This window comes from Ptychodera flava, chromosome 21 (genome assembly GCF_041260155.1).
Source record: "Ptychodera flava strain L36383 chromosome 21, AS_Pfla_20210202, whole genome shotgun sequence".
Taxonomy (NCBI): Eukaryota; Metazoa; Hemichordata; class Enteropneusta; family Ptychoderidae; genus Ptychodera; species Ptychodera flava.
In genome coordinates this window covers 8,054,076-8,081,683 of record NC_091948.1, presented here as the reverse complement: position 1 = coordinate 8,081,683, position 27,608 = coordinate 8,054,076, and the positions used below count along the sequence as shown (strand labels likewise).

The 27,608-nt window shown below is 37.5% G+C and overlaps 2 protein-coding genes and 1 long non-coding RNA gene across 3 annotated transcripts in view; 2 read left to right on the top strand and 1 right to left on the bottom strand.

Moving 5' to 3' along the window:
* Positions 1 to 1,927: 1,927 nt before the first annotated feature.
* Positions 1,928 to 6,653, top strand: LOC139121288 (glutaredoxin-1-like). Its single transcript, XM_070686062.1, has 2 exons — positions 1,928 to 2,371; positions 4,567 to 6,653. The coding sequence occupies exons 1-2, from the start codon at positions 1,982 to 1,984 to the stop codon at positions 4,675 to 4,677; spliced, it is 501 nt and encodes a 166-aa protein (XP_070542163.1). The 5' UTR covers positions 1,928 to 1,981; the 3' UTR covers positions 4,678 to 6,653.
* An 8,590-nt stretch (positions 6,654 to 15,243) lies between these two features.
* Positions 15,244 to 27,608, bottom strand: part of LOC139121283 (structural maintenance of chromosomes protein 5-like) — a 48,987-nt gene continuing 36,622 nt past the window's right edge. Inside the window, exons 21-23 of the mRNA XM_070686058.1 lie at positions 19,602 to 19,781; positions 19,378 to 19,473; positions 15,244 to 18,586 (exon numbers count right to left, since the gene is read on the bottom strand). Of these exons, the coding sequence (XP_070542159.1) occupies positions 19,745 to 19,781 (37 nt within the window). The 3' untranslated portion in view covers positions 15,244 to 18,586; positions 19,378 to 19,473; positions 19,602 to 19,744. The remainder of the gene's footprint in view (positions 18,587 to 19,377; positions 19,474 to 19,601; positions 19,782 to 27,608) is intronic.
* LOC139121286 (uncharacterized) lies at positions 20,854 to 26,653 on the top strand. The gene is made up of 3 exons (XR_011549251.1): positions 20,854 to 21,101; positions 25,784 to 25,858; positions 26,268 to 26,653. It is a non-coding gene; the product is annotated as an uncharacterized lncRNA (long non-coding RNA).

Genomic DNA, 27,608 nt, shown 5'->3' with positions numbered 1-27,608 from the left:
ATCATTAATACATTGTTTATTATACCCTAAAACTTGCGCCCGAAGGGCGCGCCGAAAATGGAAATGACAGAAAATGAAAGTGCCAGGAGGTATTTTTTCTTTTTTCAGTATTCCATATTCTTTAATACGTGCACATGCAATTTCAGCTTTGATGCATAAAAAAGGTGACCCTCCCCCATAGGCTTGCACAAAAGATTATGACCCTTCAAAAATTCTTGCGTTCTTGCGCGAAAAATGGCGACCCCCCCCCCCCAAAAAAAAAAACACCAAAAAACACCGGCCCACCCATCCCTGTAATTTGCGTCCTGGCAGAATAATTAAAATATGCAGTAAAGTTTTCTTCACACATTGATGAAATAATAGTAGTGAAAAGGGAAATAAAAGTCAAACTTATATGGCCCATGTGATATGGCTGTATGACGATGAAAGAAAGAGTACAATTATACAGCCAACAAGATCTTTCACGGCACCTTAAATGCAGTGTAGGAAAACCTCAAGAAACAGGTACTGGTATATTCTCTGACTAAAAAATAAGAAAGTACTGAGCATATTTCGTAAGTATTGCATAGGACTGCAATCAGTCCTAGGAATCTGTAAAGTAAATTTGAAAGCTACAGGACTAGGATTTTAAGAATGACGATATTTTGATCGAAAGATGGCAAAAATTGCTCTAAAAATAAACAATTTTCAATTTCAAAAGTATGGAAGACCGGTCACGACATGCGACATGCGAGTTTTTTTTTAAACTGCGACATGCGAGTTCTTAAACTGCGACATGCGAGTTGCAAAACTAATATGGCGTTTGCATATATGTCATTTCGTTCTCCTCCTAACGATGGATTACAGAGGTAGAGACGAGCTTATTTCTGCATACTTCTACAATGAATACACCCTGGGAGAAATAGCGGCCACGTTAGGACTCCTACATGTATGGAAGACCGGTCACGACCTGCGACATACGACCTGCGTCTTTAACTGTGATCTGCGACCTAACCCTAACCCTAATCCTACCCTAACCCTAACCCTAACCCCTAACGCTAACTAACCCTAAGTTATGCCGTTACAATTTTTCTGTCCTTGGCCTGACCTCCAGGGTTGAGAGCGAAGTGAGCCTTTTTACGAGAGAAAACCTAACCCCTAACCCTAACCCTAACCCCTACCCTAACCCCTAACCCCTAACCCTAACCCTCACCGCAGATCGCAGTTTTAAAAGCTCGCATGTCGCATGTCGTGACCGGTCTTCCATACAAAAGTAAGTGTCATATTTAGGAACCTCTTACTGACTTTTTAAAACTGTTTTTTTTTCCTAACAGCAGCTTTTGAGAAAAACGTGTTTCAACAAAAATGTAAACGAAATAGGGCCCAAATATACGCATCAAATTTCATCATTGTTTGAACATGTAACAATGAGGTCATGCAAAAGAATCCTAAAAAGGACCAGTAGTTTCTGAAGAAAAGACTTGTGACAAAAAATGACCAGATTTTCAAAAAAAACCCCAAAAAACCCCCAAATTTTATATTAGTTTTAAGAAACGTCAAACACATTGTCCGTACAAATTTATTCACCAAATATCAAGGTAATAACTCAATCATTATGTAATATGGTCTTTTTTATGCTGAACTGTGCAAGTCACGTTTCTCACATTCCACTCAGTCTTGCACACTGTAACATTCCTCATACGTACCTATGCTATTTCATTTGGTGCATTAATTCTTTGATTATGAGCTACACAATTTTGGTCTCCGGACGGACAGCTGGGCAGACTGACACTCAGACTGACAGCGTGATGACATAGGTCAAATTTGCCTTCGGAAATCAGGGGCCAAAAGGTCGGAGGTATACCTTATTATAAAATTTGTGGTCTGATGTTGATGACGTTCGCAGTGCATAGCGCCCTCATATGTCTGGCCCTGAATACGTATATGCAAATTTACATAACATTACCTTCACCAATCGACTGTCTCTTTACCGAGGAACTACATGACTTGCAGTTTCGTTCTGCAGTTTGCGAAATTCGCATCATATTCGGCCTTCTCCAGAACAGGTTTATGCCTGACCTTGTTTCGGACGCGTACTACAGTATCCTTCGACAGATTTCCGGCTAGACCCCAGCTCCCTTCCACGTGCTATCTTCAAGCTGTCTACTACTGCAATTTAAACGACATGTCCAAGGGAAAGGCATTCGCTGATGCGAAGATCGCTGGCAGCAAAGTGGTTGTGTTCTCGAAGAGCTACTGTCCGTACTGCAAAATGGCCAAGACAGCCCTGAGTAAGCACGAGATCAACAGCCTAGACATCATCGAAATTGAAGACAGAGATGACTGTGAGGAAATTCAAGACTACATGTCCAAATTGACAGGCGGCAGATCGGTAAGGAAGTTGTCAGCAAAGAACACAGTCGTTTGGAGAGCTATTCAGCGCTGGGACTATTCGCCCCATATAGACGAGTATACAGAAGCGAGAAATACCCCAAGTCTGGAAACAGAATGGCTATAAAAACCACGCCATGTCACATTCCGTGTCCGATTTCACTGTGAAAATTAGCAAGTTCATCTATCATGCAACCGTCGATCGTTCCCTATCATTCTAAAATTTCATACCTGATACTTTATCTGATTCAAAAACGCTCGTTCGTGTGATTTTCGGCCGAATTCGACGGACACCTCGCCAAAACCTGAGGGTGAGCAACATTCCGGTCACCTCTTGGGTATGAATTTTGAGAATGATAGGGAACGGTCGACGGTTAAATGATAGATGAACTTGCTAATTTTCACAGTGAAATCGGACACGGAATGTGACATGGCGTGGTTTTTATAGCCATTCTGTTTCCAGACTTGGGGTATTTCTCGCTTCTGTAAGCTCGTCTATGGGGCGAATAGTCCCAGCGCTGAATAGCTCTCCAAACGACTGTGGCAAAGAATTGAAAGGAGGGTCAGGATCATGTGTATGTGTAGTTTTGAGTTATTAAGCCAGTGCCTTTATCAAATTCCCGCCCTACCGGAAAGAAAGGTATTCGTTTCTGGTCAAATCGGTGCTAATTGATTTGCCGGAAGGTCGATCAAATTTTCAAGGGCAAGTAGGTGTCAACATGCATTTGCATAGGTCATAGCTATGAACCCTTTGCGTGCTTTGCTGCCATGCCCACGAGATACACATCTTCGGGAGCAGGTCGATTGGACCATTTGCTTAGTAAACTGGACCCCATGATTTGACGCTGTATTTTACGGTTTACATGCTTGTGGTCATTAAATAAAATCAATTTACACGAATCATGGACGTTCTTTATTTCAGAAATTCCCAACAAAATTACGTTTTATAGTCACACTGAATATTGCCAATGGCAATGGGCGTACACTGAGTGTACACTTCATTTTAATACCAACAGTCGTCAAAAATGGTACTATTTGCCACAATGCAAATTACCACACCCGCGGTTTCTGCTAACTGTATTCCAGCGCATATTGATTTTTGCGGAACGTGGTTTATATGTGTGCTGTCCCATAAACCATAGTGCTCACTAAATATGTTTGCGTTTCTAACTCTGTGCAATCTGCATGAGCTGAACGATCCACTTCACGTCGGTGGTTGTTGGCATGGCGACAAAGCCATCGTTTAAAGTCAGGCTCTGCACTCCGCATCGACGACAGTTTTAAATTTAAGGCCGTCATTAGTTACAGAAGATTGACATTCTGAGTCGTCTGAAATAAACATGATACGGAAGGGTCATCCCACACGTGAGCCCATTTTGATATCATCAAACAAAATCGACAAATAACACTACCGACAAAGTTTTAATATCACACAGCGTCAAGTGAACTTGACCTGATATATATTTAATGAAATCAAGTACAGCAGGCATTCAGTAATCACGATACTAACTTTAAAATACAATTGTATTTTTAAAACTTAATTTGAATATTTATCCCAATACACAGAAACAAATAATTTGATGAAATCTGCTGCTCGTCAGGGCCTACAGTATCACCATAACGGTAACGTTAGATTGCAGTGTTTCAGAATAGCTGATCTTGAAAATGCATAATTTGTGAAATGAAAGCATCGCATTCCGTAGGTGTAACACATTGTGTTAGAGCGATTGTATACTGTCATCATTGGGTATTACCAGTACTTAATAGTGTCATGAGAAGCAAATTTTTATTTTAGTCTGTAATGAAAGATTGATCTGGGACATGGAGATATGATGTACATTTACTTTCTTTTCTATTTAGCAGTATAATTCGAAATGTACTCGGTAAACAGGAAAGCTTTGCCATGCAACTGCAGTAAATTTGTCATAGGCACATGTGTGAGGCAGTAAGTTGCCCTGTCTATTGAGAGGGCTTGACCTCAGAAAATGGAGAAGGCCATTCACCCTTCTATTGCCCATAAACAACCACATCGTCATCATTTACAGTTACATGAATTTACACTAATCCGTTCTCAGTAAGTAATAAAAAGAAGAGACAAACAGTGCTCTCAAACAGAAAAGGACCTAATTTGAATCTTACATAACATGATAGACTACAGTTATGTTCACTGAATTTGTGTTTCATACATTTCTCCAGGTTCCCAGGGTGTTCATAAATGGTAAATTCATCGGCGGAGGATCGGAAACCACCCAGTTTGAGCGTGAAGGCAAGCTAGAAGTCATGCTGAAGGATGCTGGAGCTTTGTAGAACTGCTGAATACATTGGGGCAGAGACATACCCAGGGCTGTGAAGATGACAGACAGATAATGCAATTATATAATATCTAATATGATCTCCTTTTGGGTCAGGGTATGGCTGTACTTTTGTTGACCTCTAACCCCCTAGCTTTGATCACCTGATATGCTAATATTCAGTAAACTAACATATTTTTTGTATCAATCATGTGCAAAGATAATGTACAAGTCAATATTTACAGGACCCTACGGTGATGCTAAAGGATTCAGTATGCATCTGATTGTGGCGGGCAACATTCCAAATTAATAATTCTTGTATTTGTGAGAGGAAAAATTTCAGTGTTGCATTCATGGCTATACTTATATAGATATGCTAAACGAACGTATTTGAGTTTTATGTTAGAATGTCTTAGTGGATCCCATGCTGTTTCAAAGTCAGATTTAGAGATAGCTCTGTTGTTACCCTGTTTCGTTCTTTGCCGATGCTCTCAGTGCTAAGAGGTGACACCAGCAAAGAATGAAAAGGGACAGAAACAGAGCTTATAATGACTATGTTTGACTTGATCAGATTTTGTGAGTAATATTTGCTACACAGTCATTTGGTATCATCTCAAGGGTAAACACGCACAACAAAAGTGAAAGTGGTGAACGTCTGCTTGTACTCTGTTCCAAGAAACTTAACATCTATTCCAGTTTATTATGTGAGAATGAAAACATTTCAAATTTTTACTATGGTTAACTTAAGATGATCAATTTTTCCCCTGCATCTTTCAAAATGAGTTCAAACAAAATATAGCTATAACATGTAAGTTTGAAGATCTGCCAGACATCGAAGGCTGCCAGTTAAGGTAGTTTGCGCCTCAAAAATGAAAGACTTAAACTTGCTCAAACTTTGATTGAGCAAACATAGCATTCTCGCTCTCTTTCTGAATCAAGAATAAAAATCTGATGTCACCATGCAAAGATTGATACGAGAGAAACAAATTACCCAATATTTATCAATATTTGAAATTCAAATTCCCACCATCCCAGTGTTATCTGTAGGGGGAAATCAAAATTTGTGTTTTTCACAAAACTAAGATGGTGAAAGTGTTTCTTACCCCAATAGCTTTAAAGTGAGCCCCAACAAAAGGTAGGCCAAATGAATATTGTAAAAGTTCGAGAGTGAAAAAAAACTCTGAGGTGCATTCTGCCTTAATGTATAGCAGCCTATATGCATATGTAGCTAAATGATATTACTACTAGCAGTAAAATGAAATAAGTACATCAGCATACACTGTAATATCTAGAATTTTGCAAACACTGCAGTATTGTACCGAAAGAGGAAGTAACCGTCTCTTGGAGTAAGTTCTTCCCATGTGTCATGAAATCTGAACTTTAGAGTTGAAAGGTTAGCAGCTTAACCCTTTGAGTGCTGTATTTTTCCCACTAAAATGTTAGTCCAACATTTTACCAATTTTTATGAATTTTTCTGTAATTTTTCTGATAATTTTGGACCAAATAAACACAAAATTTCATTGGCCTCAGTTTTTTATCAAAATTTTGGCAAAATCTAACAAATATTGAATGGGATATATTTATAAGGGTGACAAAAATTGACTTTGGCGCTCAAAGGGTTAAATCTACATACCAGTAATTATTGAATAGCCAAGCAAGTTACATATGTTTATGTTTATGAAAACTAGATATAGGATATTAGAGGAGCAGCACAAATTACATACGTTCATGTTTAACAAAAGTAGATATAGGATATTGGAGGAGGTATCTTTTATGAGAAATTCTTTTCATAGAATACATCTGCATTATTGTGACATTTTCTTACGTCTTAAGGGGATATACATTGTTATAAGAGTCAAGAAAAATTTCTGCAGTCTCAGATTGTTATCATACATGAACAACCTTTCTGTTTCAAATATTTTGAAAGAACATGTCAACTTTTGAACTAAAATCATCTTGTAATAAAAACATAATGAAACATACTGCAAACCATATTTGTGTGTGCATACTTTTCTCTGAGTTATACCTTTTGCTGGTCTTCTGATGTAAAATAGTATACACATTTAAATGTGTGCCGAGTCACTTTGTAGCCTTTAATATTAAGCTAAATTCACCTCATGAATATTCAGCAGGTTATTTTACACATCATGGTGACTCTAAGTGACTACAGATTTTGTTGATTTTTCCCATTGCTGAGGCAGTTTCATGCAAAATATATTACCACAAATGTAAGAATGGTTAGAGACAACGTGGTCAATCGTTCTCAAAACTCTACACCTCTACTTTAATACAAACGTATCTTTTAAATCTCATCAGCTTATTTTGGCTGAGCATGAACAAGCAATCCGTAACCACTGTTTCTGTAGAATTAATGCCTTACATCCACGATGGCTTCTTATGATGTCAAATTTGCTGAGTGGTTTTGTTCACCCTTCATACGTGTATTGCTTTACATGAGTCACTGCACAATGGCATTGCAGCGCAAAATAAATCATTGGAAAGATTTCAGTTAACAATTGCATCAAAATGTATTCCCTTTCATGGTGCCAGTATAACCCTTTAACCCCCCATTTCCCTGTCTAGCAGTCCAACTTTACCATAAAAAGACTCTGGAATTAGTTCAAACCACAGTGGTGAAAGGGAATAAGGCAACATTGAAGAACTGGTACATCAACTTTCTGCAGTAAGTGCAACCATGATGTAGGGGCCGCTGAGTTCTATCTATGGCAAGTGTGACACCAGCAGTTTGTGGCCGTACCTCTTCCTTGAATTTTGCCCAGTATTACTCAAATCAGGCAATGACATTCAACTTGTTGGGTGATGTACCAATGCCCGCCGGGTCCTAAATGCAGTATAAAGTCGATTGAACAGGGAATTACAATTCAAGCTTCCAACTTATGTGGCATTGTTTTTACCAGACTTTCTTTAGCATTGCCAAACATTTCCTCCATCTATCTACATAAAAGGCAAAAAAAGTTGATTTGTTTCTGGTCATCGAGCGCATCATTTCAAAGTGTGCTCGTCAACTCTTTTTTTTCCTGTTTTTCATTTGCCCCTATGGAAAAAGGGAAAAATGTGTCAAATTCCACCAAATATTAAAAAAAATCGCGTCGCAGCATCATTTTTGCCACATATCAATGACCAGAAACAAAGCTATTATTTTGTTTGGCCTAAGCAGCAATTTCTGACTCTGATATACAACTTGACCTTTGTAACATATGATATTGCATATACACCATCTAATTTTCGTGTTTCCAAAATTAGAATGAGAACCTGCATTTGTACAAAACCATGGCTGACAGATTTCTGTGTGGCTGTAGCATTGATCCTGCCCTACCATGTCATTTACAAGAAGAATTAAAGCTGCAAGCAGCGTTGGCGGGGCCCAAGCGGATAACATGGTTGAAAGATCTTGCACTAATGATATTATGTGCAAAATTCGATCTTAGAAAAGTATGATTTTGAACATCATCTCATAGTTACTGTACGTGTCAGTGGGAATTGCATGTTTTACGTAAAATCCAATATGGCGGCGAAATATGAAGGATGTAGCACTTGTGGTTACTGAGTTATGGACATATACTCATATTTAAGGGCAAAGGTCGTCGAGGTCACGTGACATTTTGTCAAAAAAAATTGTAAAGCTTAGTTATCCCTATATACCAAAAATCAGACCTCTAGCTCTATTGGCTGGCTCAGAATTAGATATGCGCATAATTAATGAGGTACAGGATGTGGTGTCATAAGGTCTCCCATCAGACCAAATATGAAGGCTGTAGCACTTGTGGTTACTTAGTTATGGACATATACGTATATTCAAGGTCAAAGGTCATCGAGGTCACGTGATATTTTGTCAAAAAAATTGTATTGCTTAGTTATCCCTATATACCAAAAATCAGACCTCTAGCTCTATTGGCTGGCTCAGAATTAGATATGCACATAATTAATGAGGTACAGGATGTGGTGTCATAAGGTCTCCCATCATACCAAATATGAAGGGTGTAGCACTTGTGGTTACTTAGTTATGAACATATACGTATATTTAAGGTCAAAGGTCATCGAGGTCACGTGACAATTTGTCAAAAAAATTGTATTGCTAAGTTATGCCTATATACCAAAAATCAGACCTCTAGCTCTATTGGCTTGCCCAAAATTAGATATGTGCATATTTAATGAGGTACCGGATATGGCACCATAAGGTCTCCCATCCTACCAAATATGAAGGATGTAGCACTTGTGGTTCCTAAGTTATGGACGTATATGTATATTTGAGGTCAAAGGTCATCGAAGTCATGTGATATTTTGTCAAAAAAATTGTATTGCTTAGTTATCCCTATATACCAAAAATCAGACCACTAGCTCTATTGGCTGGCTCAGAATTAGATATGCACATAATTAATGAGGTACAGGATGTGGTGTCATAAGGTCTCCCATCATACCAAATATGAAGGGTGTAGCACTTGTGGTTACTTAGTTATGAACATATACGTATATTTAAGGTCAAAGGTCATCGAGGTCACGTGACAATTTGTCAAAAAAATTGTATTGCTAAGTTATGCCTATATACCAAAAATCAGACCTCTAGCTCTATTGGCTAGCCCAAAATTAGATATGTGCATATTTAATGAGGTACCGGATATGGCACCATAAGGTCTCCCATCCTACCAAATATGAAGGATGTAGCACTTGTGGTTCCTAAGTTATGGACGTATATGTATATTTGAGGTCAAAGGTCATCGAAGTCATGTGACATTTTGTTAAAAATTTTTTTTTTGTAGTTATCCCTATATACCAAAAATCTGACCTCTTGCTCTATTAGATTGCCCAGAATTAGATATGACTCTACATAGGCCAGAATAAGCCATTTGTATAGCTTAGCTGCAGAGGTATAGGGGAGGTCAAAGGTCATTGAAAAATCAGAAAAATAATACTTTAAAAATTTTCTTCTCAAAAACTGCCTGGTTAATTTCCTTGAAATTTATTATATAGCATCTAGTAGTGTGGCCTATTAAGTTTGCGAAAAGATTTTGGTGTTTGTTCTGGAGAAGCAGATTTTTAATGATTAAATTGCGATTTTCGTAAAATCAAAGATGGCGGCCAAATCATGTGACCGATCCAAACGTCTTTCGCAAACTTGAAAGAGATCACTCTAAGGACGACATGAGCAAAATTTCAGTTAAATCGGTGTTTGTTCTGGAGGAGAACATTTTTAATGATTAAATTGCGATTTTCGTAAAACCAAGATGGCGGCCAAATCATGTGACCAATCCAAATGTCTTTCGCAAACTTGAAAGAGATCACTCTAAGGATGACATGAGTAAAATTCAGTTAAATCGGTGTGTTTGTTCTGGAGAAGAAATTTTTAATGATTAAATTGCGATTTTCGTAAAATCCAAGATGGCGGCCAAATCACGTGACCGATCCAAACGTCTTTCACAAACTTGAAAGAGATCACTCTAAGGATGACATGAGTAAAATTTCAGTTAAATCGGTGTGTTGGTTCTGGAGAAGAAGATTTTTAATGATTAAATTGCGATTTTCGTAAAATCCAAGATGGCGGCCAAATCACGTGACCGATCCAAACGTCTTTCGCAAACTTGAAAGAGATCACTCTAAGGATGACATGAGTAAAATTTCAGTTAAATCGGTGTGTTGGTTCTGGAGAAGAAGATTTTTAATGATTAAATTGCGATTTTCGTAAAATCCAAGATGGCGGCCAAATCACGTGACCGATCCAAACGTCTTTCGCAAACTTGAAAGAGATCACTCTAAGGATGACATGAGTAAAATTTCAGTTAAATCGGTGTGTTGGTTCTGGAGAAGAAGATTTTTAATGATTAAATTGCGATTTCTGAAAATCCAAGATGGCGGCCAAATCACGTGACCGATCCAAACGTCTTTCGCAAACTTGAAAGAGATCACTCTCAGGATGCCATGAGTAAAATTTCAGCTACATCTGTATGTTGGTTCTGGAGAAGAAGATTTTAAAAATTAAATCGGTATTTTCGAAAATCCAATATGGCCGCCAGGTCACGTGACCAATCGAAATTTGTATACCCAGGTGCACGAGATCTCATAGGTACCTATTAGCCCTGCAAGTTTCAGAAGTTTGCGGTAAGCGGTGTGCCAAACGTCTTTCGCAAACTTGAAAGAGATCACTCTCAGGATGACATGAGTAAAATTTCAGTTAAATCGGTGTGTTGGTTCTGGAGAAGAAGATTTTTAATGATTAAATTGCGATTTTCGTAAAATCCAAGATGGCGGCCAAATCACGTGACCGATCCAAACGTCTTTCGCAAACTTGAAAGAGATCACTCTAAGGATGACATGAGTAAAATTTCAGTTAAATCGTGTGTGTTGGTTCCGGAGAAGAAGATTTTTAATGATTAATTGCGATTTTCGTAAAATCCAAGATGGCGGCCAAATCACGTGACCGATCCAAACGTCTTTCGCAAACTTGAAAGAGATCACTCTAAGGATGACATGAGTAAAATTTCAGTTAAATCGGTGTGTTGGTTCCGGAGAAGAAGATTTTTAATGATTAAATTGCGATTTCTGAAATCCAAGATGGCGGCCAAATCACGTGACCGATCCAAACGTCTTTCGCAAACTTGAAAGAGATCACTCTCAGGATGCCATGAGTAAAATTTCAGCTACATCTGTATGTTGGTTCTGGAGAAGAAGATTTTTAAAATTAAATCGGTATTTTTCGAAAATCCAATATGGCCGCCAGGTCACGTGACCAATCGAAATTTGTATACCCAGGTGCACGAGATCTCATAGGTACCTATTAGCCCTGCAAGTTTCAGAAGTTTGCGGTAAGCGGTGTTTGAGTTCTAGGTCGATAAAAAAAGAGCGGAAGAAGAAGAAGAAGAAGAAGAAGTAGAAGAAAGTTGAACTCCTATAAAACCAATAGGGGCCCAGCCGGTCGGCTTGGGCCCCTAATAAATGGTTGTACCAGGAGTTGAACCAATCTCAATAGTGAATGTAAACTGAAGTTGCATCATATTCTTGGTAGCAGATTGTATATTCCAGCACACACACACAAGATTCCAGATGGACTAGCCGTCAGAATAGCTGAGCAAAAATGGAGCATTCCTATTAAGTCTCAGGATTTGACTTTATGGTAGCTGCAAATTACATGTATTTACTTTCTGTTCAATTACACTGACAGGCAATTAGCAGGAAGTTAACAACCTCCCTAGTGGCTGTATAGATGTATAGCTAGGTAAATATACCACAAGGTAACTCCAGAGTGACGTAATGTTTAGGCCTCTAGCAATTTCAAGTCAATTGACTCCCCATGAAATTGAAGGTTGCATATTCTCAACTATTTAAGATTGCTGTCATGGAATTGTAATATGGATTGAAGGAACAATCTTTTCTACAATCATTTTCAGGTATAATAAAACATAGGGCCAAAGTCCCTGAAGCTACTATAGACATGGATACAAAATGAAGTATTTCCTGACTGTATGAAATTATCTCACTAAGGTCATCCTTGGGACCTAACCAAATATTAAAGCTGACCAGCGGTTTTGAAAAAACGAGCGACCCGACAGTCGACAGAGTTCTGATGTGTTATGTAGAGAATAACTTTTTGTGACACATGTATTGATGAAGAAGGTGGATATCTTTGATAGCTCATTTCAGGATGGCCTGACCAAAAAGGGCAAAATTAGCTGCAAAAATACAAAATTGAAGATTTCATCATAATTTCAATATATTACATTAAGATAAAGCCAAGGAACCTGTATACCAGATATCAAAGCTATCAGATGAGTAACTTTTGAGAAACAAATATTTTGACCAAAAATGGCAAAAATTGACCCAAAAATACAAAAATTGAAGATTTCATCAAATTTCAACATATCACACTAAGACAACCCCTAGGAACCTGTATACCAAATATCAAAGGCATCAGACAAGTACTTTTTGAGAAACACATTTTTTGACCAAAAATGGCAAAAATTGCACCAAAAATACAAAATTGCAGATTCCATCATATATTCAATATATCATATTAAGTGCATCTGTAGGAACCTGTATACCAAATATCAAAGGCATCAGACAAGTACTTTTTGAGAAACACATTTTTTGACCAAAAATGGCAAAAATTGCCCCAAAAATTCAAAGTTGCAGATTTCATCATAATTTCAATATATATCATTTAGTTCATCTATAGAAACCTGTATACCAAATTTCAAAGCTATCAGATGAGTAGTTTTGGAAATACACATTTTTTGACCAAAAATGGCAAAAATTGCCCCCAAAATACAAAATAACAGATTTCATCAGAAATTCAATATATATTAATAAGTTCATCTTTAGAAACCTGTATACCAAATTTCAAAGCTATTAGACCAGTACTTTTTGAGAAACACATTTTTTGACCAAAAATGGCAAAAATTGCCCCAAAATTACAAAATTGCAGATTTCATCATAATTTCAATAAATATCATTAAGGTGATCTGTAGGAACCTGTATACCAAATTTCAAAGCTATCAGATGAGTAGTTTTGGAAATACACATTTTTTGACCAAAAACGGCAAAAATTGCCCCAAAATACAAAATTACAGATTTCATCAGAAATTCAATATATATTAATAAGTTCATCTTTACAAACCTGTATACCAAATTTCAAAAATATCAGACCAGTACTTTTTGAGAAATACATTTTTTGACCAAAAATGGCAAAAATGGCCTTAAAAATGCAAATTTGCATATTTCTGCACAATTTGAACAAATCTGAAATAGATCATCGCTAGGGACATATGTACCAAATATCAAAGCTATCTAACTGGTAGTTTTGAAGAAGTAGATTTTTACAGATTTTTTTACCAAAAATGACAAAAATTGCCTTAAAAATACAAATATGCAAATTTCACCACGATTTGAAAAAATCTGACTGAAGTCACCCAAAGTAAACTGCATATCAAATTTTAAAGCAATCAGACAAGCGGTTTCAGAGAAGAAGATTTTTTTACCAAAAACACCAAAAAATGCCCCCAAAATACAAATATGCAAATTTCACCACGATTTGAACAAACTTAAGTGAGGTCACCCCAAGTGAACTGCATATAAAATTTCAAAGCAATTGGACTTGCGGTTTCAGAGGAGAAGGCAATTGTTGACGGACGACGACGACGATGGAAAATCAACCTATTTGATAAGCTCCGCGTCGCTGACAGCGGCTAAAAAATTCCTTAAAAATACAGATTTGCATATTTCATCACAATTTGAACAAATCTAAGTTGGGTTATCCCTAGGGACCTGTATACCAAATAACAAAGCTGTCTGACCAGCGGTTATGAAGAAGAAGATTTTTTACCAAAATCGCCTTTTTTGGCACTAATTTGCATATTTTCAACAATATCAAAAAATTAAAAAAATGTAGTTTCTCATAATCATATTTTTCACCTACACAACAAATATCAAATCAGTAAGTACTGCGGTTCTCAAGATATTCGAGTGGACGGACTCCTCACAAACGGACATACATACATACATACATACATTCTGACGACGGACGGATACCCATCCCAATAGCTTCTATAGACTATAGTCTATAATAGCTAAAAATGCAAGGGGCATTCTCAGTTCATTAAAAACATTGCAGTACAGTATTACCATAAATATCCCTACTAGTTTAATGACCTTGTCACACTGATTTAATTCAGGGAGGAACAAGAGTGAAAAGCAAAATACTGGGCTTTGTGTACCTTCCAGATGTAAATTTCTAAACTATTATTAATAAACCTGAGATACATAACATAGAAATTCCTTTCAACTACCACAATTAATCAAGGGGAATTAAAATTCAGCCGTGATTTGTATGCTAAGCCTGTCCACAGCCAGCAACAGGTTGCCATATCTGTCCACTTTATGGCAAGCAATCCTGCAACTTGTGCATTTCATACATATTCAGAATTATCTGGGAATTCTAAGTTGGCTTTCACTGTAACACATTTGACACGGTTATGAATGACTAACTTCCCTGTCATATACAAGGCCAAAAAATTTCGTAATTTCCAAAAGAAGTGCTATGTGTGTTTGTCCTGCTATACACATATTAGAGTGAGGCTGGCCAACTTTGTGTCACTTGCCCCATTACACCCTTATTATGGCGCGTGATTACACACCGTACCCTTATTTTGATTGATGTCAATAAAATCCTAGGAAAAAACAAACAAACAGAGCATGCAGAATAAATTTGAGAAAATCCCTCTGGAAACCAGAAATAATTACATTTAGGCCTGGATTATGTTTTTAATACACATAAGGAAAGGATGCTTATCACTTGTATACTAATATATATACAATCCCCACCCCCAGCCCTAGCCTACCGATGTGAGATTAGCAAGTAATGTATAGATTTCACAAGATATATCTAGACGTGTGTACGTGTGTTTATTCATTGCTTTTCTGACATGTAGGTGTAGGCAAGTGCGGTATTAATACAAGATGTACATGATGTTATTTCCAGTGTGTGGTTATTGGCTCATACAATAAATATCTGAAAATTTCCATTGTCAGCACAGTCCTTTTTCCCATACTTACATAAAACACACCAATCATGACCTTAGATAACAAACAATTTATTGTACTTTTTATTGTTGTTGGATAATTAAAGGATGGTAAATATTTATTTGTAGCGTTGAGTTAAAAACCATGCAAGGCACATAAAAAGACCACTGTACGTATGTGCATGCAAGACTGAAAAAAAAATATCAAAACACTGTCTCCCTGTGCCTGGCAACAATCAGTTGTGATAAGAAAACAGGGGAAAAAATTAACAGTATATAAGTGTGTAAAGTTGGCACATATTACATCAGTATTAGCCGTGTTAACAAAACTCAATTTACACAGGATGTTGCTTCTGACAAAAAGTTGATTTCTTTTCAAAATTCCACATGTGCAAAGGATGGTCAAACTAGCAAATACCTGTTATGTGAGGTCAAAATAAAATTGTGTCCATAGTTACTTTCAGTAGATGAGAACCCATACTTCAAAAGTGGAGCAATTTTCTCCGAGAGAGGTTCATCAGTGGCAACTTTTGATAGATTTTACCATTATTTTTGTTCTGTCTGTAAGGTACAGTTTCTGTTTTACTACCAAAATCATAGGAAAGTGCCCTATGTACAGCTTGTCAACACACATGCAGTGCCAAATGACTAAATTTCAGTCAGGATTACGCTTCATTTGACAACAGTGATACAGGATATTGTACATAAATTTACTTTATTAGCAAGGCAAACACTGTAAAACCTGCCTAAACCAAACACCAAAGGCACAGAAAACTTTGGTTTACAGAGGTTCCTTAAAAATGGCATTCTATGTGGAAGGGACTAGAAAAGGTGTTCAGTATAGACAGGTTTCCAGTTTAGACAGGGTTCGGTTTAGACAGGTTTCACTGTATTTCAAAATACTTCAAAGAGATGGACGAAAAAAAGAAACTTGTTTTATCGAAGAAAAAATAATGAAAATATTATCGAAAATGACATATTGCTCACCCAATTCTCTTTGTATTCTCAGTTAAAATAAAATCAGAGTCATAAATTACAGCCCCAATGACATGACTGAAGACTTCATGTTTTATGGTGTACACTGGCATTGTTCAGTTGTCAAGTTGTGTTGAGATTCCAAAATGTTGTCTAGGCTGAAAATCTTGACCTTCTCACTTAGATTTTATCACCTCTTCTGTCCCTTATTTTTCTTGTTTGATAATTGAATGTACGCTTTTGCTGCACTGTAGTGATTTCTAAGCACACATTGCGGGCAAATGAACCTGTACTGCCTTCCCTTTTGCTGCGAGTCAAAACTAGACTTGTCAAATCTCCTGGATGCATTTCATTCCAGACAGGGAAAAAATTAACAAAACATGAGTGATAAACGAGGAGGTAGTACTGTACTTCATTTTATCAGGCTGGTTAATCCTTTAGTGCCAAAGTTAACTTTTGTTGCCTTTATAGAATATAACATAGCCAGCAACTTTTTTCAGATCTGGACAATTTTTTCCAGATTTTACTCAAAATTTTGGTCAAAAATTGTAGCCATTGAAAGGTTATGTCCACTTGATCCAAAATTACCTCAAAATTACAGAAATTTTCATGAAATCAGTAAAATGTTACACTAAAATTTTGGTGGGAAAAATTACAGCACTCAAACGGTTAAGGTAATCAAAGATGTTACAAAATCAACCTATTGCTGACAATATAGGCTTTGCATGTAATCTTTTGAAACATTAACAATAATTTCAGTTTTTACTTGGCTGTTGGGATGTTTCTCGATCTTGGCATTCCTTAATTTGGCAGTCATGAATCGTACGCTGATGGAATACACCTGTCAACATTTGACAAAATTTTCGCTTCAAAGAATCTCTGTCCCTAACGAGTGGTTATCATTCATATTACTCGGTCTAGTTTGATGAGGTATGACCTGACCTTTGTACCTAAACGAGTCAAGTGGACCTGTGTGAAAATACACAGTAGTCAAAATGACATGACCAGACGTCTGAGTAATTATGTGGACATATTCCACCAGCTATGAACCTGAACGACAACCAGTCTAGCACACATTTCAATTGAAACACAGATAATATGATATACTACAGAAAGAAAAACATGCATGGCAAAGACGCTATAAAAAGTAACAATAAGTAACAATTACAACAAAATTGCTTTATACATGTGAACTCTAGTATGTTGAAGGCAGCAATATTCAAATGTGTAATAAAAGCCAAACTATAGAACAATAAATTCAAAGATAGGTATCTCACAGAAACTATCATAACTTCTGACACTACGGTGAGTATATTGCCTTCATTCCTCTCAACTTTTGCGGGTAGAAAGTGAAGCCACTGAAAGTCCCTCCATAAGGCCTGACAATGGGTATGAAATCTTGAGAGGGGCAAAATTCTCAATGGTCAATTGACCGTGTCTTTTCAGTTTTTGAACAGAAACTGACAAAATGGACTGAATTCTTTTTTTTTTCATGTAAAAAGCATGATAGATGCTGCAAAGATATGATCCATAGGTCAGCAATCAAAGCTAATAATCTACAATAAAATAAATGAGTTTGGCAATAGTCATAGAACTATTATGTATAAATACTAGGAAGAAAGTATAACACATGTACTGGCCATAGCAAAGATAGACACTATAATGCTGAGGTTTTTGCAGATAAGGAAAGGATAAATAAATTCATATTGAGTCGTGATGAGATTTCAAATATGAGAATGTCATGCCATATCTCCATATAATGAATTATTGCAGGAACACATAAGTGGATTTCACATTTATCCTGTACTTTTTCTGGATCAACAGTTGTGTAAACCTCTCTCTATACTGAGAGTATAAGTCTGTGGTTGATGTCTTGAACTTCCATGGCTGTGACTTTATCTGATGAGAACTTCAATGATTATGGACAGACCCTGTAGATCACATATTGCTTGTAGTTTCAGTTCCTGTATAAACTCCGAAAGATGAATTGCTTCATGGATGGCTAGTCCAGAGTAACATACAACCTAGACATTACCACAGCTGAGGTTCCAGTATTTTTAATAAAATTGGTACTTGCACTTCCTGGATGAAACTGGAACGTTAGGAATGGGGAGTTATATTACATCTGGCCATAGTGCGTTGGCACAGATCTTACATTTCATTGCAGTTTCATACAGTACGAGTTAAAAAGGAAACAAAGGAGGATGCCATGACCTTTCATGACAAGTTTAACCTCTGACCTTTCATTTTTTTTGTGGTACATGGGAATGTCAATTTGTGGGGCATGTACTCTTATGATATAGCAAGTCGTCTGCGTTTCTCACAGAATTTCTTCAAATTCCACTGACTGTGAGGCATCATCCAGTGTCCATTGTAGACACACAGCACGGTCATCTTGGCTCCGTAACTCAAATTTGGCAAAAGCTGCACATGGAGAAAAAACAGAGACAGCTTTTGATTGAATGAAAGTAAAAGTCTTAATGATAACAATGTTCACATTTTTAAATCCGTTTTTTTTTTCTCCCAGGGGTTTTATAGACTGAACTGAGTTGAAAGTATACTTCTTTTTGGGGGGCTAAATTTGATGATCGAGCTGTCCTTCAACGATTGTAAAATTTTCAATTTATTCACAAAAAATAAGACAGGAAAAACTTTATTTACTCTGTGACCTTCAAAATGAGCTCCCATAAGTGGTAGACCAACAACACATCGTTAAAAGTTTGAGAGTCAGAATGTCTGTCCCTGAGGCAAATTCTACCTTAATCAGCAAAGGTGTACAATGAGGACAACAATCTAAATCTATCTTGTGTACTTGTTCACAATGGATATGACAGTGACTTCAGCTATAAGAACGGGTTTCCTGACCTTATTTAGTTTGCAGTTTCACCCCCACCCCCCACCCCTACCCTCCTATGACAGTCCACCCACTGTGTTGGAAACAACGTGGATGTACTACCGGTACATTATGGTGGTGAAAGGGTTCCCCTGCGCAGGGAAGATTCGCTATTGAAAATGATGTCAACTACATGACCTTGGCTATTGTTTGTCCAGGGGAAGTTATGCAGTAGAAAGGGTTGAGATTTGAAGAGGCTTTGTTTGCAAGACAGTGAACCACTTCACGTACAAAGCATTTGCATTGGTACTTCCGTGTTGAAGGCAATCACTGTAAATATCTTTGTGCTGATATCCTTGGAGATTTTGAATGTTCCACTTACCTTAGGGGTGATAAGGAAATACTGTGATGTGCTGTCTTTGCAGGCAGTTTGCACCACCAGTTCAAATACTTTTCGCTCATTGTTGTGGTCCATACCCTGCAAATGGTGATCATTTCACAAGGTTAAAGTCATTCCACGTAACCATTTTCTAAGATCTCCTCAATATACAGGAGAAATTTCAATAATTAGAAATCGCAACAACAAAAATAAACAAATTATCTTACTTGATTAATTTCGTCCACAACACGAAATGGACATCTGTTGAGTTCTTGCAGTGCCATCATGTACAATATTGTTGACACACTCCGCTCTCCACCACTCTGATAATGTGATGTCAACTCGCGCAGATTTTCGGTTTTGCGAAATTTCACCCTAATGCGTATGCCATACTTGTCGTAATCCTCCTAAAGAACATAGAACCCAAAGAAATCAAAGTGAGACTTGAGTGGACACCGTGGGTCATCAGTATGTATTAGGGAGATGGTGCAGTGGCAAAGAATGTGAAATTTGACCAAACTTGAATAGCATAGTCACGCGACTGTGTAATCATACTATGCGCAAGTACCATATTTGCTTGAGTACATCTTGAGATATGGTGACATATTTCAGTTAATGTGAATGTCTGGCTCAACCAATGAGTATAATACATGATAAGTGTAATGAATGTATTTTCAAAGTTACCATATTTCAAAGCAAGCAGACAAGATTGAAAAAGTAAAGTTTTATTTTCATCATAAATTATAACAAACTTGTAACAAAGTCATATTGAACATGTGAAAGTTTGGAACAAAGTCACTAACAAGCTCTGCTTGTTAGTATGTATTGTCAATGTCACTGTTGGATGTTGTTGTTAAATGTCTGTGTACTAAGTGTGTGTATTCTGATTTATTTTGGCTCTTTTTTTGCTCACGTGTTCACACACGTGGGCATATGTCGCAGCGATGTCTGTCTGTCTGTGTGTCTGTCTGTCTGTTGGTCCGATATCTCAAAAACGGCTGATCAGATCAGAATCAAATCTGGTACATAGATTCAGTTAGCAAATGGCAAGAACTGATTAGTTTTTGGTGGGTGTGGCTTGCATAATTAAGCCTCATCTGCATAAATATGTATTTTATTAAAACTTGTTATAACTTACAAATGAATGGTCTGAGTGAAGTTAACGTTTGTAGGCTGTTGCAACAGTGCAATGACATTACCTGTTCAATCAATGTACGATATGGATACATAATTAGGTAAATGGGCATAACTGAAATTAATTTGATGGGGGTTTTGTTGTCAGTGAAATAAAAAAAAGGCATTACCAAACCTTCTGTTGAGGGCGCTTTACAACGGCATCTTCAATAGGTATGTATTGACAGAATTAATTGATTAAATTTGTTCAAACGCTTGACACATTCACAGTTATGTAGATGTGTTTTGTTTTGTTTTTTAACTTTGTTGTAATGAATTTATCTTTTTCAAAAAAGTATGTATTGACAGCGGCATGTCTGATACATTTTACCCACAAACCCTAGCGGCATAAAGCCAGTCTTACTGCACTTACTGTACTTGTACATTTCGTCTCCCCGCCATCGTCGCGTAAATCAAGTTATACCGTCGTATCATAACGAGCACATAGTTCTTCGCTTGTCTCCACAGCCTTTCTGTGCTGTGAGTACGCTTATCCGGCTTTTTGCTGTACAAATTCTGAAGCGTGATTTTGATGGACTGTCGGTGTGGTGTCGGTAAGTAATTCAAAGTAATTTGTGGTGTGATGTGTTGATTCTATGTCGTGATTTGATGTATGCACCTTTGTTCGATACCACGATTTGACTTGGACGCTTTGAGTTTACGGTTGAGAAAGTGAATAGTACGGTACATGCATCAAAAGAATTGAGAAGGAGCGCGACTGTGACTCGATCGCGACTGGGAGCTGTAGTTCCGAACTTGACTTTTTCATGGCATAGATTTGTACGGTCGGCTCTTGCCCTGCGTACCCTGCTGTGTGTTTCGGGCGTTACACGGCCCCCGCCACTATCATCTACATCATCACATCTTTCATCTAGTCTAATGAGGTCTTCCAAATCCTTTGTATTCATTTAGACCCATATTTTTTGAGCAACGGCTTTTGAGATTTTCTGGCGCACGTTTGTTGGCTCATTATAAAGTGAGTCTTGGGGTCGACTGTTCAGAGATGACAGCTGTAGTTGCTTCATTGTAAGAAGGCAGACAAGGCCCTCTGTCACAAACCTTAAAAGTCTGTAGCATGATTGAAAGAATCCATTACTTTACGCTTCACTGTTCTGTGATTAAATGTTTTCTTGGCATGCGCCAATGTCAGCTACGCTGGCTCCTCTGTAGAATTCATCCATTAGATGTGGTGGGGCCGTGTAACACCTGAAACACACAGCACGGTACGCAGAGCTAGCTAGGTCGGGTAGATTTCTGTGTACGCTGCACTGTCTCCAAAACCCATGTGGGTCCGGCCCGACAGCGTATCCCTTAGTGTACACGAGAGGTCCTGCACGAAGAATAACAACTTGACTGGTGTCAATGTTATTACTATTTCATAAAAATAGTCCACGTAAAGATTGTTTTGTGACAATCGACGAGAGTCATAGGCTGGTTAGGCTAATTTTGTCGTGGCACCTAATTTTGTCGTGGCAAAGCCATAGATTAGGGTTAGGGATTTTAGATTGGGCAATAGTTTTCGTTCTCGTAGATGTCGCGGGGACATGGATATTCTAGGTACACTGGTAGCAATGATGAATAGTTACTATTATTGTTTGTGTATAGGGTCTGTTGTGGTGCTCCGAAAGGGTTTCAGGTAATATTTTCATGATATCGTCATAATAATATGTCTGATCATTTACATACTTTTTAGTTTCCTATAAGGCCAAAAAAAAAATATGTGCTGTTCCGATAACCCGACCTACCCCAATTTTAACCCCCCGACCCTAGACTTTTTAGAGCCTCGTAAACCCGGAAGTAAAAATAACGATATGAAAAAACGTGAAACGCATGAAATCACGCGAGAACTATGACAAATCGCGCGAATCACGCGAGAACTAATACGTCATTCTTATCGAAGTGATCATGAAGTGGTGCATGACAACTTGCGACATGACACTGACAGTTGTTGCACACTGAACGGTTTCCGGTTTTCAAACTGCTGTATCTCAAAAAGTATTAGGTCTAATTCAATAGAATTTTCGATAAAAAGCTCCGAGTGCTACGCTTGCGATCGTGTCGGGTTTTTTTTGAAAATAAAGAAAAAAATATCGTGTCATTTTAGCGCTCAAAATCAAGCATTATTTTTCGCCATACAGCGTGCCGTACTGGCGCGGCACGCACATTTCTCATGGCCACTACTTCCTATGTTAGAATGGAATGGCTCGTTACAGTATGTTGTTCAGTGCCTAAACGACGTTTTGTAGGTTTTCGCTAAAATGCAGGGACAATTTTCAGTGATCGGAGTTAGTATACCAAACAGAAACTGTTATATTCAATTTGTGGAAAGTTTGAAGCATTTTCATGGCCGTTTTTTGATGTCATCTTTCATTTACATTCTTGTTGTCATTTCCGAACCGCGCCATGCACAGCGCGGCCTTTTATGCAGGCCAAGTGAAAACCCGGAAGTGTTTTGTCATAGTGAATCGAGCAAACTTTTGGTCAACTTTACTGTTTATAGTCATTCTATCATTAAAATATAAACCCGTACACCAAAAACTGTGTGTTAAGGTCAATTCTGAGTAGTTTCAAAATCTTTGAGTTCGGAATTTACCGTGAATTTTGCCGTACGTACGTACGTACTTCGTTGAACAGCCCCAAACTGCCAACGCTACAATCAGCTGTTTTCAAACGTTAACCCTGGTAGTTTTGCGAACATTAAACTGTGTTCATTTTTCATCTGTTGATGTTACACAAAATTTACAAAATGATATTTGACAACAAAATGAATCTGAATACTCTGTCAATGATGTATGGGAATAAAGTCGGCATGCCATGGTTATTATTATAATAAATGTATGTAAACAACCTTTATTTTTACACAGCATTAACGTAAACTGGGGAAAATGACAGACAGGGGTAGTGCAGGAATCGGGAATTGATAAACAAGACAAGTGGAAAGACGGGCAAATGAAGAGAGAATGAAAAATCTAAGGAAAGGAAAGGAAAAAATCATAACCCTGACTCTAGATTTCAATGCTACAGGAAAATTGAGTACAACAAGATGACAGCTTTTAGGGGGAGTAATATTCTTGTGTAAAAAAGGGCAGCTCCAGGGGGATTATTCTGTACTGTGACTTGATCAGTTGAACAATGACTTATTTTATTCATATTCCTATGATTTTTGGTTTTTTGAATATCAGAATTTCTCAAATGTAACATTTAAGAAATTTTACAGATCTAAAATATATTTATTCTTTTTTGTTATCACTCAAGTTTAACTGTCCAAAATTTGACAGAGCTAGCTTAAAAACTCTGAAAGTTACAGTAGTTTGAAAATGGCGAAAAATAGCTTTTTGACTGGTAGTATACACGGTGCCGTCCAATTTTCAACTCTGTCTCACAAAATTTTTGGCATTTTCAAGTTTCTGTGTACAGAAAACAAAAGCTCCTTATACCGTACTCTAACAATATATTGCACAAAAAAGTATTTTAAAGGAGATTAGTTAGAGAATTAATGTTATTATACAACTATATTTTTTCATAGGGATACCCACAAAATGACTCGTAGCCATATGTTGAAATTTTTTGACCATTTGTCAAAAAAATCAAGCATATTTTAATTCTAAAAAAATCATAACCCTGGAAGTAGACAAGAGCTAGAGAACCATCATTCAAACAGTTTTTTGAATCCTGAGACAAGATCTTCAAGAAAACATACAATTCAAGTAAGTTTAACCAAGAACAAAAAAGGGCCTGGTATCCCTACTTATAGCAGGCCTCGTCTCAAACAAAATGGTGACTCGCGATGGACATAATGTGTACTCAATTTTGTTTCGCAAATGCGATCATGGCGAAGAATGGTCGATTTTGTCTTCTGTTAAACAGAACCGAACATTCGAAGAAATTTTGGAGGAACACCATCCAGGTTTTTCTGAATATAAAATGTACTCTATTCTAGTTGAATGTGCCAGTGATGCTGCTGGGCCGTGGTTGGAAGTACAGCAGACAAATATACAGGTTGGCGACGCTACAAACAATTTTAACTTCAACATAAAGTATGTGCGTTTTTCTTGGGAGTGACTGCAAAAAGCTGAGGATTTACCTTTGGATAAACAGTTCACTTTCCTGTCAAAGAATTGTTATTCAGCCATATCAATTTCCGTGGCAGTCTAATAAATCACACACTTCAATTCTACTGATGAATATTTTATTTTAATATATTGGTATTCAATTTGAGTGCGTTTCATGAGGAAATGTTCACTGGTAGTTTGTTTGAACGCGTACAATATGCACATTGAGAAATTAAAAAAAAATGAAAAAAAAAAAAATTTCCCTACCTACCTACCCTATTTTTGAAAACCATGTTATCGGAACAGCACATATTTTTTTTTTTGGCCTAATGTGGGACAAGCTACTGAATTTCGATGGTTGGTACTCAGTGGCAAAGACTTTGCTTGGAAAATGCGTTACCATCAAAAGCGAATAAGAATGTAAAATGCCCCCAAAAATCTTCCAGACCCCCCCCCCCCCCCAGGATATCAAATGGTCCACCCCATAGGTGGGAAGGCTTGTATAATGAAAAAATGACATTTATTCATCATATTCATAACTTCCAGACAAATATTGCTTGCAAGATCCTGTGAGTAGGCCACCACTGTAATTGTTGATAGATCAATAAAGCCTGTCGGCTGGTAGGAACTGATCAATTAGTGTGTGTGTGTAGTGTGGAGATTTCCTGACTTTCCATCCTGTAAATTTTGACAATTTTCTAAAGTACAGCTTGTAAAAAATTACACAAGTTTAGTAATATGCAGATTAATTTTAGTGCCCTTTCTTATCCAGCTTTGAGTGTTGAATGAATCATTATGAGGACAAATGGTAATGTGATGAAATGTCACAGGACAAAGTGATGATAAACCATGAATTCATTTATTATTCATGAAAGTATACTCTATGAGTGAACTAATGAGGTTTAAATGGGTCCTAAAAGATAAACTTAATTTGATGAGATTTACATCCGTGTGTTGCCCTTATATTTCATTAAAACAAAATGACATGTCATACACACATCAAAAACATTAAGATAGCTATTTGAAGAGATTGTTGGACATGGAAGTTGTGTGAGAAATGTTAACAGAGCTTTCGATAATGTTGTATCACTGTTCTAGTAAATTATATGGCACTTCATGGAGTCAACAAAATTTATGACAGTGGTCATTTTAATCCTTGGTGTTATGTTTTTTTTCATTTGCAGAAGTGGTCTATTGATGATTACATCACCACAGGGCATTCATTAGGACATTCCAATTAAATCCACATATTTTTTTGTGTGAGTTTATTTCACTTTTGCCATTCTTTGTTAGTCCATGCAGCTTTTCATTGTGTGTGCATTCAGGCATCTAGGTAGATATTTCAGACATGCCCAAACCGATTTCAATTTGTTCTTTGATACTATCAATGCCATCAGGCAGCCATTATGTTATATTTTGTGGCCATTCACAAAGATATGTCTGACATACCTGGACCAATGTCATGCAAACTTGCCTTTGTAGGAATGGTGTCGTGTCATCAATGATGAACTTGTTGGTCAATAATTTCCATGAAAAAAATGGAATAAGTTCTTTACATGTTGTAAAACATCAAATTCATCTTTTTTGCCAATTTTTTTCACTGGTACAAATATGTATATTTAACAGGATGCAATGGATGTCTTACTTTGATTTTTTGTTCTTTAACAGATTATACCAGGAGACCATATACGTGGTGAAATTCACTCGCCCATAGGAGGCACAGCAATAACTTGCCCACAGGAGGCGCAATAATAACTTGCCCATAGAAGGGCGCAATAATAACTTGCCCATAGGAGGCGCAATAATCATTTGCCCATAGGAGGTGCAAACAATAACTTGCCCAAAGGGGTACAACACAATCACTTGCCTATAAGAGGCACAGACTGCCCAGTTGAGGCACAGTTGCCCATAGACGGTACAGACTGCCTGTAGAGGCGCGTTCAAGATCACAAATTGATAGTCAACAAGCATTGGTTACAACATTGCTGATAGTACTTTGAGCAAACACTGTTGTGGTTAATTTCGCATTTAGATCACAACTGATTTGACATTGATAATATGAGGTTATTACGAAAATACCGCAAAGGATGCACGAGGACATTGGCGCAGCGTATCGCCCGACGCGAAGCGGAGGGCGATGCGAGGCGCCAATGTCCGAGTGCATCCTTTGCGGTATTTTCGTAATAACCTTATTATTATACATCTTACATTCCTGATCGGGGCATCAAAATGTCGGAGTAGTGACCGTTTTCGTGCAATGTCAACAATTTTTCTTCCGATTTTATCACGCCAGTGTGGAACGCTACCTCGGACGCGCTTCTGCAAGTTTTGGAGTGTGTGCACTACACACACACTACGTACAGAGCGCGCGCGCGCGAGACGTGTTCTGGCAGTCGTCCAAGGGGTCCCTTGAAACCGTTCTACAGTGAACGCGCAGATACAGCCGCAGGGAATGGGGCGCCTTGAAACCGTGCCGTACGGAACGGGCGCGAGTTCCGTACGGCTTTTTTAGCGCACGCTAAATTCTATTGTTCTCGATGGTAGATGTATAATAATATTCAGTATTAACTTGTAGAAGAAAAAAAAATAAGGCAGTAAAGTTTTGTCTTTGTCTTCCTCAGTGTACATTGTGAAATTATACCGTGAATATTTAACAGCACACAAGTTAGTGCTCTATCATTTACTTCCTGATAGGAAACAAGAGTATTGTTTACAGGCAGATTATTTGCAATCAAATAGAATTACTTCAGCGTACTGAATATATAAGGAAGACTGACATTTCTCTACAATTTCTGAAAATTGGCATTCATTTACTTCATAATAAACAAGAACAGTCATACCACATTCTATCATTGTCTACTTATAACTGACAACCCTTTTACTGCTTTTTTCTGTCTAGGTCCAGCTTCCCCAATAAAGTTGGACCTAAATTTTGTAGTGAAAGGGTTCAACGTCTAAACTGCACAATATTGACAAGCAATAACACATTCATAGTCTACAATCTCAACA